The 15,415-nt window shown below is 53.6% G+C and overlaps 1 protein-coding gene across 2 annotated transcripts; it reads right to left on the reverse strand.

Annotated features, from left to right (window-relative positions):
* Window positions 1-952: 952 nt before the first annotated feature.
* HTR3A (5-hydroxytryptamine receptor 3A) lies at window positions 953-13,472 on the reverse strand. 2 transcript variants are annotated; one of them, XM_065944870.1, is made up of 9 exons: window positions 13,403-13,472; window positions 11,029-11,195; window positions 9,571-9,615; window positions 8,312-8,421; window positions 6,736-6,905; window positions 3,803-3,963; window positions 3,287-3,497; window positions 2,964-3,185; window positions 953-1,251 (listed from the first exon to the last, which is right to left on the reverse strand). In XM_065944870.1, the coding sequence occupies exons 1-9, from the start codon at window positions 13,470-13,472 to the stop codon at window positions 953-955; spliced, it is 1,455 nt and encodes a 484-aa protein (XP_065800942.1). The 2 variants fall into 2 exon arrangements, with proteins under 2 accessions (XP_065800942.1, XP_065800943.1); XM_065944871.1 differs by having other exon boundaries at window positions 11,029-11,172; window positions 13,392-13,472.
* Between the last annotated feature and the right edge of the window lie 1,943 nt (window positions 13,473-15,415).

Here is a 15,415-nt window from a genome sequence, read left to right on the forward strand (position 1 = left end):
GGAGCTAGATCAACGCAACATTCTCTGCTTTCAAACACCAAACCAGTGGGTGCTGGCCGTGGTGCTGATGTTCTTGCTGGAAGAGAGCGGGTTCCCAGCTTCCCAAGAGGGCATGAGCCCATATTGATAGCAGGACTATGTAGACCCTTCCATCATCTTTCCAGGGGATTACAGAACTGAGCATCATTCTCCCCACCTCCCCACTGCTAAGTGTTCATGGTTCTGATCCTCACACCTTGAATCCCACCTCCAACTGTCTCCTTCAGAACAGCCACCATTTGGTCACCTCTTAATTCCTTGGGCCAGAAAGCACCAAACATCTGAAACCACAGATTAATTTCCCAACCTCTTTACCACCAGCAACTTCAGACCTCATCTTCCATCCCCCTGGATGCTGACAAAGGGTCAGTAAGAGAGTTTAGGGATTCATCCATTTTATTATCTCCTTCATCTGATGGGTGTTCAGGGATGTGGCCACTGGTGAGCAGGCAGACCTTAGGGTTGGATGAACCTAATGCAGAGTAATGAGGCCCATGTGGCAGAGAGCTGGCTTATCTCCACCGCAAAACAAGGCTGCGGGGGTGAGCAGAATTCCAAAGTGCCAGTTCAGGGACACGCCCTTGGGGAAACTGAGGCTTGATGTTTAGAGAGAGTGAAGTCAGGCCACGTGTGTATTTCTTCTGATCCAGGAGTGTGTTTTAAAGCTATAATGGGCCTGTAGGGGAGTGGATGAGGATGGAGGAATCTTAAATACCAAGTTTGGGGGAGGGAGAGTGAAGGCCCTGGTGTGGGACTGCTGAGATGCATGGGCACTGGAAACAGGCAGGAACTGTGCGTGTGCTTTGAGAACATCACTGGTGCCCCTCTGTCCTGAAATTCCCCCATCCCCATCCTAGCAAGCACCATCCGCTCCTCCCCACTCCCCCGTGGCTGGGCACTGGGCTGGACCCGCTCAGGAATACTGCCAGATGGACCAGAGTGTGACCAGGGTGATGCTGTAGGCCAGCACCGCCAGCAGGTAGATGCGGAAGAGCAGCCGGTCCAGCACGGAGCCCACACGCAGCCAGTCCCGGGCCACCTCCCGACTCCCCTCCCGCCTTTCCAGGAAGTGCCGGATGGAGGTCAGCTCCTGCAGCAGCCCGCGCACCGCCAGGGAGGCCTCCCGAGGTGGCGGGGGAGGGCTGCCTCTGCCCCTCGGGGTCTTCTCCAAGTCCCGGGGTCCCCCCAGATGGCTGCAGTGGTTTCCCATGTCTAGAAGAAGGACAGAGCATTGGCAAAGGAGGGAGGCCCAGCAGGCTCATGTGAACACTGACCTTTCCATTTCTAAGGCCTCAGACATTTTTATGATGCATGATTTCAGACCTAAAGAGTACGGAGAATAACTTACATCTTTGGGTATCCACCGTCCAACTTAAGCAAATAAAGAAAACCGATGCTGTTGAAGATCACTGTATATCCTCCCTCCTTAGTCACATCCTTCATCCCTCGCCAGGTCAGCAAGACCATGAATTTGATGTTTATCCTTCGCACACGCATTTTTTTTTAACCCAAGGGCTTTCCCCAGTCATTTAATATCCGTTATATCATTAGAACCTCCCAGCAGCCCCATGGAGAGTCAGACTAAGAGTGATTACTAACCACACTCTTCATATGAAGATGTGAAAGTTCAGAGAGTTTAAGTGACTAGCCTGCAATGACACAGCCAGAGCATCATTTAACGGTGAGGCCACCGAGGTCCAGGTATCCGGACTCCAAATCCACTGCTTTGTCCCATACATCATATCACCTCCCTGCACTCCTCTCCATGACTTTGAATCCTTCTGGACCAGAATATACACCTTCGGATCACTGCCTTCACTGGGAGAGCAGTAGAATTAGGCATTAGTCTATCACACGAGCTCATGATGACATGGTCTTAGGTTAACCAAACATCTGTGAAAGGCCAGGCCCCAGCCAGAGGAGGACACAAAGGAGGGGAGAAGGGTGGGGGGTTTAAAACATCAGCTTGGAGTCAGATGAGCCTGAGTTTGAATCATGGCTTCGTCAGGTCCTGGTTCTATGGCTTAGGGCAAGCTGTTTAGCCTCTTTATGCTTCTGTTTCCTCATTTGAAAAATGAATATGAGGATCCTATTGGGTCACCATGAGAATCACCTATGATAATGCACAGAAGATGCTTCGCACACACCTGATAAAGTGCTCAAGAAATCAACCAACCAATCAATCACCACCACCACCACCGACAGAAGCAGAGGAATCGAGTATCCCTCTGTGCCCTATCTCTCTGCCTCACAGATGTTTGAAATTCTAAAGGGCCTGCTCTTTGGCTGATTCCAATGAGAGAGTGTTAGGAACCAGGCTGCAGTGTTGAACGACAGGAGGGTAGTTGTCCCATAAGTGCCTGTTGTCATTGTTTAGTTGCTAAGTCATGTCGAACTCTTTTGGTACCCGAGGGACTGTAGCCCACCAGGCTCCTCTGTAGACCCTATGGAATCTCCCAGGTAAGAATACTGGAGTGGGTTGCCATTTCCTTCTCCAGGGGAGCTTCCCGACCCAGGGATCAGGCTCGCGTCTCCTGCATTGCAGGCAGATTCATTACAGCTGAGCCAGCAGGGAAGCCCTATAAGTGCCTGAGGGGCATCCACTTGACCTCCCTTGGGATCCATCACAGGCGAGGTCACCCTCAGCCCAGAGGTCTTGGGTCCTGACACGCTCAGCCTCTGGGACTCCTAAACCCTCTTCCCCTCCACCCAGGCTGATGAGTGAATACAAAGTGAGGAAGGGGTTTGATTGACGCCTTGGGTTGAAGTCTGCCACGAGTTCTTGGTGCAGGATGGTACCCAGTTCACAGGCCCTGCCCTGGCTCCCTGGCCTGGCAAGCCCTCCAGAGCCTCCTGCACCCCCAAGTCCCTACCTCCAGGCCAGAAGCTCCCCTCCACGTGGGGCTCTCCCGATCCTGTCTCACCTGAGCAGTCATCGGTCTTGGCGGCTTGGGAGGTGGCCGGGGGCCTCCGGGGAGTCGACTGCTCCCCTAGGCAGAGGAGTAGGGCGACTCTCTCAAGAACCAGGTGGCGCAGCCAGGCGGGCACGGGCTGCTGCAGATCCTGTTTGTGTACCAGCCGCACGATGAGGATCGTCTCGGCCAAGCTGATCACCAGGAGAGCCATGCACACGACAAAGTAGACACCTATGCACCCCGGGCCGGGCCGGGCGGGAGACACACACGGGAGGTAGGAGAGGCGCCGGTCCCTCAGCCCCAGGGAGCTCCTCCCCGGGAGCCGGCCTTACCGATGAGGGGCGTGCCGATGGCCGTGGCTGGCAGCGTGTCGGACACGATGATCAGGAAGACCGAATAGCCCAGGAGGAGTGTGATCTTGAAGGAAACTCTCTCGCCACTGTCCGGAGGCAGGTAGAAGCCCACGATGTCCACGACCATGAGGAAGATACTGGGCAGAAGCAGGCTGACCGCATAGAAGAGGGGCCGTCGGCGGATGACAACCTGGGATCAAGAGAAGAGCTTGGATGAGTGGGGGCAGACAGGTTCTGGGCCCAGGAACCCACCTCCCCATCCCAGATCCTCTTGCTGCATGGAGCTTTCAGCCTGGACTGCTGCAAGATGTAGACAAACCCCATATGCTGTCTCTGGATCCAAGCTCGTGGCCGTTCAGGAAAAGCTAAGAGGCAGCTCAGCTGTGTTTCCCCAACCGCTTCGTTGAGGTTGCAGGGCACCCCGCGCTTGGGAAAGGGCCGCGGAGGTTCTTTCCCATGTGCCTCCTGACACCTGCCGGGGTATGTTCCACTCACATAGAACTTCATCTCTGCGTAGCTGTCGCTGCTTTCTATACTGAACTCCTGAAACTGGGTCAGCACCCCCAGCAGCTCCCACTCGCCCTGGTTCATGAAGACGCTCCTATCGAACTTCACCTTTTCGGGCAGGCGCCACAGGGAGATGTTGATGTCCTGGACTGAGACAGGAGAAACAGGCAGGTTTGGAGCCCAGGCCAGGGGCATGCCAGACCCTGTGGTGGCGGGGCAGCACCCACGTGGCATGGCTCAAGCCTCAGCTGTCAATCTGCAGCCTGTTTCTTGGCTGTAAGCTGAGGTCAGAGTGCACCGTGTACCTGTCTGTGCAGTGGGGCTGCACAGAGGGCACGGGTCTTGGATGGAAACACAGAAAAATGCAAACAACCGGGCAAACTATTTATAAGAATGTCTTCTTCCTGTCTCTGTCTCCCTCTGTCTCTCACACACACTCATACCTTCAAGCACCCTTCTAGGTTTCCTGTTAGAATTTCTCATTTAGGCAACGAGCAAGAGGCAACTTTCCTCATCTTTGCCTTGATAGAGATGCCTGCCTTCATATTTATTTATGCAGCTATGCCACGTCTTTGTTATGGCATGTGAGAGATCTAGTTTGAGAGATCTAGGTTGTGGCATGCAGGATATAGTTCCCTGACCAGGGATTGACCCCAGGCCCCCTGCTTTGGGAGTGTGAAGTCTTAGCCACTGGCCCACCAGAGAAGTCCCTGAGCTGCCTGTCTTTAAAGATGAATTAGAAAAATAAGCAAAATCCTCACTTACAGAACTGGAGTTTCACTGCTCTGCATCTATACTAGTGAAACAGATATGCATGTGCACCAGAAGACAGCAGTATCTGTTGCAGTAAAATATTGCAAAAGATCTAAATTCCCACCAATCAGGGAAATGCTTTATAAAGTTTATGCAGTCCAAACCATGAACTATTCTACAGCAGTCAACACTGATGAGGAGGAGCTAACTCTGCACTAACTGGAAAAATGCCCAAGACTGGTTATTAAGTAAAAAGACTCAGGTGCCAGTATATAATAGAACACAAAATATTTTAAATTTATGTAAAATAAAAACCCTTAAAGCAATTTCTGGGCACTTTCCATAGATGTGTATGTATGTGTTTGTATTCAAAGGCTAGAGAAAGATCTGGAAGAACATATTACATGAAGTATATATCAGTATATATATGTCATTTCATATATATATATACTGATAAAAATTAAGTCTTGGTGCAGGGAGTTGTTGGTAAGAGTTTGGGATTGAGAGTAGAGGTCAAAGGTCAAAGATTATTTGCAATGATGACTTTTGTTCAAGGGAGTTAAATATTACCTTTGTCATTTACAGTTAATGCAATAAAATCAGGATAGAACTGGAGGGTGCCTTTGTGCAGTAGGGTGATGCTCACTTCACTGGACCTGGGAGGGCACCTAGCGTGCATCCACTCAGTGGAAGATGCCAAGCATCTTCCTTTGTGCTAGGCACTGCCCTGGGGAGCTAATCATGGCCAGAAATCATGTCCCTGCCCTCTCTAAGTTTCCATCTGGTGGAGGAGTAGACGTTGAAATAAGTCTTTACAAATGAACAGAAGTAGAGAGAAAACTAGAGCCTATAAAATTGGGTGATGGAGGTGCCTTGTTTGGGGGACAAGAGGGGGTTTATGGAGTAACTGACATGGACGCTGTGATTAGAAGTTGTGTAGCAGGACTTCAGGCTTCCCTGATGGTTCAGATGGTAAAGAATATGCCTGTAACGTGGGAGACCTGGGTTCAATCCCTGGATTGGGAAGATCCTCTGGAGAAAGGAATGGACAGAAGGGAATGGTTAACCACTCCAGGACTCTTGCCTGGAGAATTCCATGGACATAGGAGCCTGGTAGGCTACAGTTTATGGGGTTGCAAAGAGTCAGACAGGACTGAGCGACTACACTTTCACTTTCTTTCTTTCACTGAGGGACTTCACTGGAGGTCCGGTGGTTACGCCGCCACGCTTCCAATGCAGGGGCTGTGGATTCCATCCCTGATTGGGGAACTAAGATCCTACATGCCGCAGGTGTCAGAGGGCAGGAGTGGGGCCAGAAGGAGAAAAGGAGAGGGAGGGGCAAGATGTCCAAGGAGAGGAAGCAGCATGTGAGTAAGGGAAAAAACAAGGGGTGCTGGGGCCCCGGAAGGCAGGCAGCTGGGCCGGGCAGTGAGTAGCAGGTGAGCCCGAGTGCTGTCTGTGTGCAGAGGCCTGGAGACCAGGAAAGAGAGCTGGATCCTGTCCCAGGAGTGCTGGGGAAACACTGGGAGCTTTAAGTAGATAGAGACATGATCAGGTTTGCATGACTTTTCAATTAAAAAAATTGGGGGAGCGGAGGGCCACACACACATGGGCTGTTACTTCCCCAACAAGAGATGGAACCTGAGTTCCCTGCATTGGAAGCTCTGAGCTTTAACCACTAGACTGCCAGGGAAGTCCCCAGGTTTGCGTTTGCATAAGACCTCTCTGGCTGCTATGAGGGGCATGAATTGGTGTGGGGGTGGAGACTGGAGGGGATGAGAATGAATGGGGACCAACTGCTAGGAGCTGCTGCAGTAACCTGGGCGGGAGGTGAGGGGAGCTGGTGCTGGGGGGAGGGTCCATCAGTAAAGAAGTGCGTAGATTTGAAAGACACTTCGTGCCAGATCCTACTTGTGATTTGGGAAAAGCATCATCCCTGACCGAGCATCTTGCCCTCAGTTTACACCGCCTCATTCCATCCTTAGGACAGCTGAGGGAGGCGACGAGGGCGACACGGTCAGTGCCATTTAGAGGATGAAGAAACAGAGGCTGAGCAAATAAGAGGTGGGCGAATTGGAGAAGGGAGACTACATCCCTGGGGGTGCTCCTCATGCAGGCATCCCCGGCCCCCTCCCTGTTCTCCCACCTCCCAAAGCCCCTGGACTCACTGTTGTGCAGCCAGCTGGTGAAGGTCAGCGAGCAGTTCTGTACATCAAAGGGGAAGTTGTAGATGTCCAGGCTACAGGCGGTCATCACCTGGAGGGGCTTGTAGTTCTGGACCTCGCCGTGATGCCGGACATACACATACGGGATGTTTGGAGACTTCCCCACGTCCACACTGGCCAGGGAAGAGGGGTGGGTTTGGGGCTCAAGAAGCAGGTCAAGCCCTGGCTGTCAAAAGGTCTCTGAGCAGCTCGGCAGGGAAAGAAATGCAGAGAGGGTACGGACAACAGGACAACCTGGCAGTTTTGTCTGGCTTCAGCTTGTCCAAGCTTCTTATCTCAGGCTTCCTTACCTGCCGTCGCCAAGGCCACTTTTCAAGCAGTTAAAGAGCATTTTACCTTTATCCCCCTGGCTACCTAGCCACAAAATGCAAGCCAGGAGTTCATGGGCCCCAAAACCCCGGGCTGTAAGAACATCCAGTGGTCCCCCATATGCCGCCCACCCAGGCTGGGCAGAGCTCAGCTCCCAGGATCGACATCCCAGGGGCAATGGGCAGGCTCGGTGGGAGAGCAGACACTTGGGTTCCACCTCTAGGAATCCGTGAAATGAAAACAATCATTTCCAGGGTTGGGGGGTGGGGACAGAACTGGAGAAATCATTGAGAAGAATTAGGGCAAGTAGCGAAGTCCTATAAGAGCTCATCCCACTCTCTTTGGGCAGACCCCAGGCCGAGCTCCCCTAGGGGAGCCCTGGAGCTAAGCTGGGGGCGCTGAGCCTGTGGCTTTCTGTGGCATCCGGCTGAGAGACAAGAAATCAAGACCAAGGCTCCTTCAGTGTTGAAAATGGAGATTCAGTCTGAAACTGGAGATCCCCGGTCCCTCCAGCCTCAGCTCTGCAGGGAGTAAGGCTCTGAGTCAGCTGCCTCCCTGAGTTGCGAGCAGCAACCCCTAGATGTGGGCGATGCACTGGGTACTGGGTGGAGGACAGCTGGCCCCTGCCACCTTCTCCTTCCATCTACCTCCCCAGCCATCTTCCCAGCCCTCGGATTCAGAAGCCCAGGCAGTGGAGCCTGAAGGACGGGGAAGGAATGTTGGCTGCTGGGAATAAAGGCCGGTGGGACCCACTTCACCCTGGGGTGCAATTTGTGCCCACTCAGGCACACGTGTGGCTTAAAAGTTTGAGTGTCTCTTGGCTCCAAATCTCCTCTGGGCCAGGAGCGGTAACCACTGCTGGCACTTTTTTCCTTTCAGAAATATTCCTGTCCCCTTTAAAAACACTGCTCCTCATTAGACTATTATAGCAATGTGGATTCATTCACTGGCCTCCTTTCTTCCTGGAAAGGGAACCTTGGGTCAGGGAGAAGAGCAAAGTTTCAGCATCAGACATAGAAAAAGAGGAGCTTTTAAAAGAAAAGAAAGGGAGAAAAAGATAAAGGGGAATGAGGGCCCAATGCAACTTTATCTCCATTTCTGCAGATCTGGTGGAACATCTCAAATACAACAGCAGGGATCTTGTCTCCCACCCCCCGTCATCCCCAGGCCCTGCGCCTCTGGCTGCCAAGCGTCTGATGACAGTACTCACAACTCATTGATAAGGATGTCTGGGACCCAGATGCTGTCTGTGGGGATGGACAATTTGGTGATGTTGTCAAAGTCCTCGGGGTTCCACTGGAGAAACTCATCGGTCCAGTACTAGGGGAGAAGCAGCAATGATCATGGGTGACCCAGTCCATCATGGGTGGGGTCATCTGCAACTCAGGCCAGCTTCACCGCTCAGAGCCCAAGCAATAGGGTGGGCATCTTGGGAGAATCTGGGTGTCAGTGGCACTCAGGTTACTCACTGGTACCCAAGAGTCCCTTCCTCTCTGCAATCAACCACACATCCCTACATGCAAATATATACAACACAGAAGACAGATGTAGCCCCTCCCCTGGGGAAGGTATCCAATCCTTTCTAATGTTATAAACCAGCTAGCCATCAACTGAGGTATGTGGGCTAAGTCACTTCAGTTATGTCCGACTCCTTGCAACCCTTTGGACTACAGCCCACCAGACGACACCAGTCCATGGAGTTTTCCAGGCAAGAATCCTGGAGTGGGTTGCCATTTCCTCTTAGACAAATCCCTTCTTGGGTCTTGATCTGCACATATGTAAATAGGGATAATGGTATGCACCTCATGGGGTAGATATGCCTATTGCTAAATTTTGATTAATGCCTCCTCCACTACCCTGCCAGAATGACTGGTCTAAAATGTAAACGCCAGCGTGTTGCCTTGTCGCAGAGTCCTCCTCGCACCTTGCCTGAGCAGCACCCATCAGAAGCTGGAGGAGTGGGGAAATGGCTGGGGATGGGAAGACTCAGTGACGGGATCATCCTATTTCAATCACCCGATTTGGTCGTCGTCCAATTTGGCTTTCTTTCTTTCTTTTTTTTTTAATTTAGCTTTCAAGGAGGGAAGAACTTTCTAGCAGTTAGAGCTGTTTGAAAGCAAAGTGGCTGCCTTCTGAGCTGCCAGTCACCAAGGTGTTTGATCAGCAGAAGCAGGACAAGCGCTTGTTAGAGATGCTGTGAAAACCTTGGAAACCAGAGGGGAGGATGGGGGATTTCTCCTCCGCTGATCTTTAAGCCGCCTCCCGCTCCCAGTCCTGAGGTTAGAGGGGCCCAGATCCAGGAGACCCCAGATCTCATGAGCATGCCTCTTCCCTCCTCTCCTCTCCCCGTTCTTCCCCTCTTTCCCCTGCCCAAGGCCCGGCTCCTCTGGGACAGAGGAGTGCCCCAGGAAGGGTTGCCCGCCCCCCAGTCCCAGGACATGGGGGTGGGGGAGGGGCTGGTTGGCTCACCTGCCGATACCAGATGTAGGTGGTCAGGACCTGATTCTTCTCATCCTGTGGAAGGAACGGGAGCTCAGCAGAGGCGGCCCTGTGGGCTGGGGGCCCACCTGGCACACACCAGCCCCCACAGGGGCTGCTCTGTGTCCCTGCTCCCCTGAGAATGCGGAAATGGGGCGGGGAAAGGGGCCAGCCAGGAAAAAATCGGTCTTTTACTAGGAGACACCTAGGAAGAAGTTCAAGGATTTCTTTTTTGACATATGTGTGTGTATGTTCCCATCTATGCCTTCTATTATCTTCTATTCTGTTGTGTTTATTTTACATAAACATATATAAATAATAACATAGTAAAAAGATAATAATAGAAGACATATATAACAACCATAAAGAAGGCTGAGCACCAAAGAATTGATGCTTTTGAACTGTGATGCTGGAGAAGACTCCTAAGAGTCCCTTAGACAGCAAGGAGATCAAACCAGTCAATCTTAAAGGAAATCAACCCTGAATATCCATTGGAAGGACTGATGCTGAAGCTGAATCTTCAACACTTTAGTAACCTGATGCGAACAGCCAACTCATTGGAAAAGACCCTGATGCTGGGAAAGACTGAGGGCAGGAGGAGAAGGGGATGACAGAGGATGAGATGGTTGGATGGTTGGATGAGATGTCACTGACTCAATGGACATGAGTGTGAGCAATCTCTGGGAGGTGGTGAAACACAGGGAAGCCTGGTGTGCTGCAGTCCATGGGGTTGCAGAGTCGGACACAACTTAGCGACTAAAAACCAACATAACAACATCATATAGATGTATATCTGTACAATTATATCTGTATGTATGTATCTACACCTATTTCCTACCTTAGCATGAAGTCAAAAGGTACAGACTCACATAGAACGAAAAATTCATCACTCTCCCTCCCTTCCATCCAATTCCCAATTTCCCTTCCTGAAACAGCCAGTTGACTCTAGTAGAGATGGCCAGAGCAGTCAGTTCTGCTCGCCCTCCCCCAGTGCGGCCCCTGCATCTCTGCAGTCACCTCCTTATTTATCTCTGCCCAGTGTCTAACCTCCTCTGCTGAGTAGTGCACTCCACTCTACTTCAGTAATTGATTAATTGTTTTATCTATGATTAATTCTTCAACCATAATTTAGTAACACCCGCCATGTGCCAGGGACGTGTGTAAGACAGTGAGGGTGTAGAGGTGAATAGGACAGTCTGCACCCTCATCCAGCTCACACAGGGAGGTGCGATGTGTGAAGAACCACATGTACACACAACCCGCGGGCCGTAGGGTGTGGGAGAGACAGCCACGCAGGTGACCCCAGTTTTCAGTATGGGGAGCATCCTGAGCTGTGGTATCAGGGCTCAGGGGCTCTGGGCACGCAAAAGCCCACCTTGGACTTGGTCTCACATGGTCTCCCACTCAGAAGGTCCACCTTGCAGCAGGGCAGTGGGGCCGGGTGCTCACCACGCTGAGGATGGCGTAGAGGATGACATCGATGGACACGGTGGTCGGCGTCCTCCAGTCCCGCACGGGCCGCACGCCCTTCTTGTAGTTGGCCAGCAGGTGATCTGACAGCCGCAGAAGAGCTGGCCTGGAGGCGTTGGGGGGCTGGGGGTCCCCCCTGTGCTTGGCTGGGAAGGACAGACAGCAAAGCCTGAGTCTGCTCCTGGTTTCAAAGCTAGTAAATTGTGTCCCCACTTAATCCCACCTTCCAGAATTCCCAGATACCCCCACAGACTGAAATTCCCATCTCTGGAGCATTTTTTGCCTACAGAGGTTCCTGCCAAAACCCAAAGGTATTCATAAGGGTAGCCCCAGCCCCCGTTTATATGAGAAAGGAAGCTGGGCTGTGAGAGCAGGTGGCCCGAGGCAGGTGAGGCCTCGAGTCGGCCAAGGATGAGAAGGGTTGAGAGTTGCTGCCCTCCCAGAGGAAGTGGGCCTCTGGGGCCTGGACGAAGGGCTCTGGGAGCCGAGGGAAGCTGGCCCTGTCATGAGACCCTAGAGAGTGTGGCCCCAAGTGCACAGGTCCTAAGCCCAGCGGTCTGCGGGGCGTCAGCCTCAGCGGAGGTCAGAGCCTAGCGTCTGCACAGCTCACGGTCCCCGGGACCCCAGCCCACAGCTGACGAGGAGAGAGGGGTGGGCACCCAGCGAACCCACCCCGGGGAGAGTCCGCCCCGTCTCCACGCTCACGCAAACTCCCGAGGAGTCCTTGCCGGGGCTCCTGCTTAGTCTAGCTTTCTGGGCTTGGTTTCATGGGGTTGGGAAGAGGGCTGGGGTGGGGTGTGGAGGAAGCCAGTAGAAGCCAAGCTGCTCCCAGAGCCAGAGGCCTGCAAGGATAAAGTCGTGAAACCCAAGACCTTGGTCCTCACCCTACGCACGGGGATTTCACACGAGCACCTCAGTTGTCCCTCTGGGAAACAGTAAGAGCATTTCTTGAAAGATGCCAGAAACACGAAGGTGAAGGACAGGGTGGGGGAGGGGGCACCCTGGAGGAAACAGGGCGCTGCTGGGGGTGGCGGGGTGCAGAGCCTTTCACAGCCCAGGGCCCGGCAGGCTGGGCTTTCTCCAGACAAGGTTACTTCTTCTCCCACCTCATCTACCGTGCATGCAATCCCTACAGAAAATTGGTCCTGCAGGTTCCCTTTCCTGCCCCTCCCCCGCTCCCCAATAAACTTTCAGAAAAACAACAGCAGAGAGAGAGAGAGGAAGATGAGAGGATGTTTACTGAGCGTCCCCTTTGGGAATAATACCAATGAGCATATCGTTCATTTCAGTATCAGCCCCCCTGGGCTGGCTGTTATGAGAGCCCCTGTTACAGATAAAGATGCCCAAGGCTCAGACAGGCGAGTACCATGCCCTGCAGGCAAGGGAGCTGGGATTCAGACCCAGGTCCCTGTGTGTCTTCACTGCACCAGCAACAGCCCAGGTCTTATCATCTGGGATTCTGACCAGACTGGGCACCGCAGACCTCAGAGCCAAGGACCAGTGCTGGGGGAGACAGCGCTCTCCCTCAACCAGAGCAGCCCCAGACCAGTCTTAACTCACACAGCCTGGGCCTGCTCATCCCACTGAGCCACCCCCAACGACATCGTGCCCCTAAGCCCCTCGAGCTGCATATTTAAGCACGTCCTAACTGTGCCCGCCCTCGCTTCAAAGAGCTCTGGCTGGAGAGAAAGCCTTCCCATGGGGGAGGGAATGAATATTGTCTGCAACAAAGGAGATGGATTCTTCTGTGACTAAAACCCCTTGTATCCCCAGGAGGCGGGAAAGGATGGGTGAGGGAATGCAGATAGAAGTTTGGTGCTCTCTGAGTTGAGCCCCGGAAGGAACTTTTCTAGAAGACGAAGGCCCAGAGAGCTCGTGCAATGAAAGCAGTGAAGTCAGGGAAGATGACATTTGTCCTGGTCTCTACTGCTGCGGAGCTGTGTAACCCTGGGTGAATTCCTCCCCCTCTCTGGACCACAGCATTCCTGTTTATAACAAGAGAGAGGGGGTCAAGAGAGCTCCAGCTTTCCTTACAGTTGCCCTTCGATGAGTCTGGGGGCCCGAGCAAAGAGGAGAGGAGCCCACTAAGCGTTTCCCACTCAGCAGGCTGTGCCACGCCCCACTCTGCAAGCCCCGCTCTCACCCTTCGCTCGAGATGCCCAACTTTCTAGCTGGATCCTCCCGGGGCGTGGAAATTCTCTCTTGCCCACATGCAGTAAGATCCCTGACTTTCCTGCTGCCTCACCCGCTCCAAAACCCTCCTCCCCTCAACTTTTGGAGGCGCTAAGCATTCCCTGCCCCTCCTCTGTCCGCTGCCGCCCAGGTGCTGCGTGCTGTCCCACCGTCTCCTTACCTTCTCCCCTTGGTGCCAGCAGCGCGGGCAGAAGCAAGCCGAGCAGCGCCCGCGGCACCCAGGGCAGCATCGTCGCTTCTCTCGGAGCGGCCTTCAGGGTGAGCGCTGCGGAGGACCAGCCTGCCCGCGCTCCACCAGCCTCATGTCAGCCAGCCTCCCGCGCCTCCTGAGGCTGCAGCCTCACGCTGCCCCTGGCCACCAGGGCTGGAAAGCCGCCAAGTTTTCCTGCTATCAATCCTTCCGCTGGATCAGGTTTCAGGGCGGGGAGGGAAGGGGAGGAAGCCCGCCAGGCTGATGTCACGGGGCCAATGGAGCTTAGTCCACCCGTTCAGCCAGGTGGCCTGGCCAAGTTCCCCAAGCAGTAACTCGGGGACGGAGCGGTGCAGGAGCCTCTGGAGCAAGGGGGCAGCCTGTATGCTGAGAGGCGCTCCGGGCTGCTGCCTTCGCTTATACCCCTCACTAGCCTTGAGCCGGGGCTTTTCTAGTGGCTCAGCTGTAAAGAATCCACCTGCAATGCGGGAGATCCGGGTTTGATCCCTGGGTCGGGAAGATCCCCTGAAGGAGGGCATGTCAACCCACTCCAGTATTCTTGCCTGGGAAATCCCATGGACAGAGGAACCTGGTGGGCTACAGTCCATAGGGTCCCTCAGAGTTGGCATTGAACTGGGGCAGAGTGGGTGGGGTTGGAGAAGCAGGAGGACCATGTTCTTACTCCAAAGGCGACACTGTGTCCCCGGCTCGACAGGAGACTGGGCATCATCAGTAAAGAGCACATACACATTTAACTGCTCCCCAGACACACAAACCCACTGCCCCTAAATGTCCCATTCTGTGTCCTTGGGGCTCCCTGTATGAATCCGTGAGACACCCCCAGTCCCCTGTTTCTTGCTCCAAGTCCTGGCCTGGGTGGCCTGGGGTCCCGTGCCTTCCACCGAGCCAGGGCCCCCCCCGGCCCCGTCCCAAGACAGAGCCAGGAAGGTAGGAGCATCAGACACTAAACTTGCTCTACAAGGGGCAGCGCCAAAGCTGGAGGGAAAATGCGGCAAGAGGAAGATGAAAATAAGCAGAAGGTAAAACTGTAGAAAAGACCCGGAGAAGAAGGGGGAAAATAAAAAAACATAAAAGGAAGGAGAAAAGGAAAAGACTGGAAAATTTGTAGGAAATAGAAGGAAGAGGAAAATAGAATTAAAAGGCAAGAAGTGGGGGGACAAAAAGAGGAAAAGAGAAAAAGGAGAAGGTGGAATCAGACGCAGCAGGAAGATGCTGAGCCCTGAGCCCAGGGGGGCCTGAGTGTGGGTGTTCCTTCCGGAATGGGACCCTGGCTCACGGGGGAACGGGGTGGATCACCCTGGGACAGTGAGGAAGCCTGGAGACCCCATCCCACGAGCCCACATTGCTACAGTGAGCTCCTGGGACCCTCTGAGACTGCCCGATTGTGTTGGGGGCAGGGGAGAGCATGTCATGGGCACAGTGTGTGTATTTGAGAATTAGCTTCTTAGGTAACAGGATTAGAGTGAGCCGGGCAGGCCACAACCTCCGATGGAGATGTATTGCCCGTGCGTCTCTCTCTGATGGAGCAGCAATCAGGTTTCCCCTGAAGAAATTTCCTATTAATGGATTTGATGGCACACCAGACAAGGAGAGTTGGAGCCGTGGCCAGTGGCGGGGTGTAAATTGCCTCCGATGAAACCGTGGAGTCACTTTTGCCCCTTTTAAACAAGATAAGAATTAGTGCAAGGCCTTGATGAACTCTCCTTGGCCAGTGGGGATGAGGGAAAAGCGGAGGCCTGGCTAATTTGATTCCTGAGCCCTGCTTGCAGACGGCCAGGCTCCTCCCAGGGAGCGGAGGCAGACACACAGATGGCAGCGGGCCAGCGTGGGTCGTGAAAAGCTCAGAGGCTGCAGGGCCCGCAGCCCTGGGCTTCCTTTGAGTCCGGCAGCTCCAGGCGCCATGGGAAGGAGGACTGTTTGCACACATGTGTCTGGAGCTTCCCACCCTTTGCGGTGCTGTCT

The sequence above is a fragment of the Muntiacus reevesi genome, chromosome 9, assembly GCF_963930625.1.
Source record: "Muntiacus reevesi chromosome 9, mMunRee1.1, whole genome shotgun sequence".
NCBI lineage: Eukaryota > Metazoa > Chordata > Mammalia > Artiodactyla > Cervidae > Muntiacus > Muntiacus reevesi.

What these genes read in the sequence shown, in the direction of transcription:
- HTR3A (XM_065944870.1), bottom strand. Translation starts at nt 13,472, where the DNA reads ATGCTGCCCTGGGTGCCGCGGGCGCTGCTCGGCTTGCTTCTGCCCGCG. An exon ending in CCTACATCTGGTATCGGCAG is followed by an intron (nt 8,422 to 9,570) that starts GTGAGCCAACCA and finishes CTTCTCCCCTAG; the next exon opens with TACTGGACCGATGAGTTTCT. An exon ending in GACATCCTTATCAATGAGTT is followed by an intron (nt 6,906 to 8,311) that starts GTGAGTACTGTC and finishes TTCCCTGGCCAG; the next exon opens with TGTGGACGTGGGGAAGTCTC.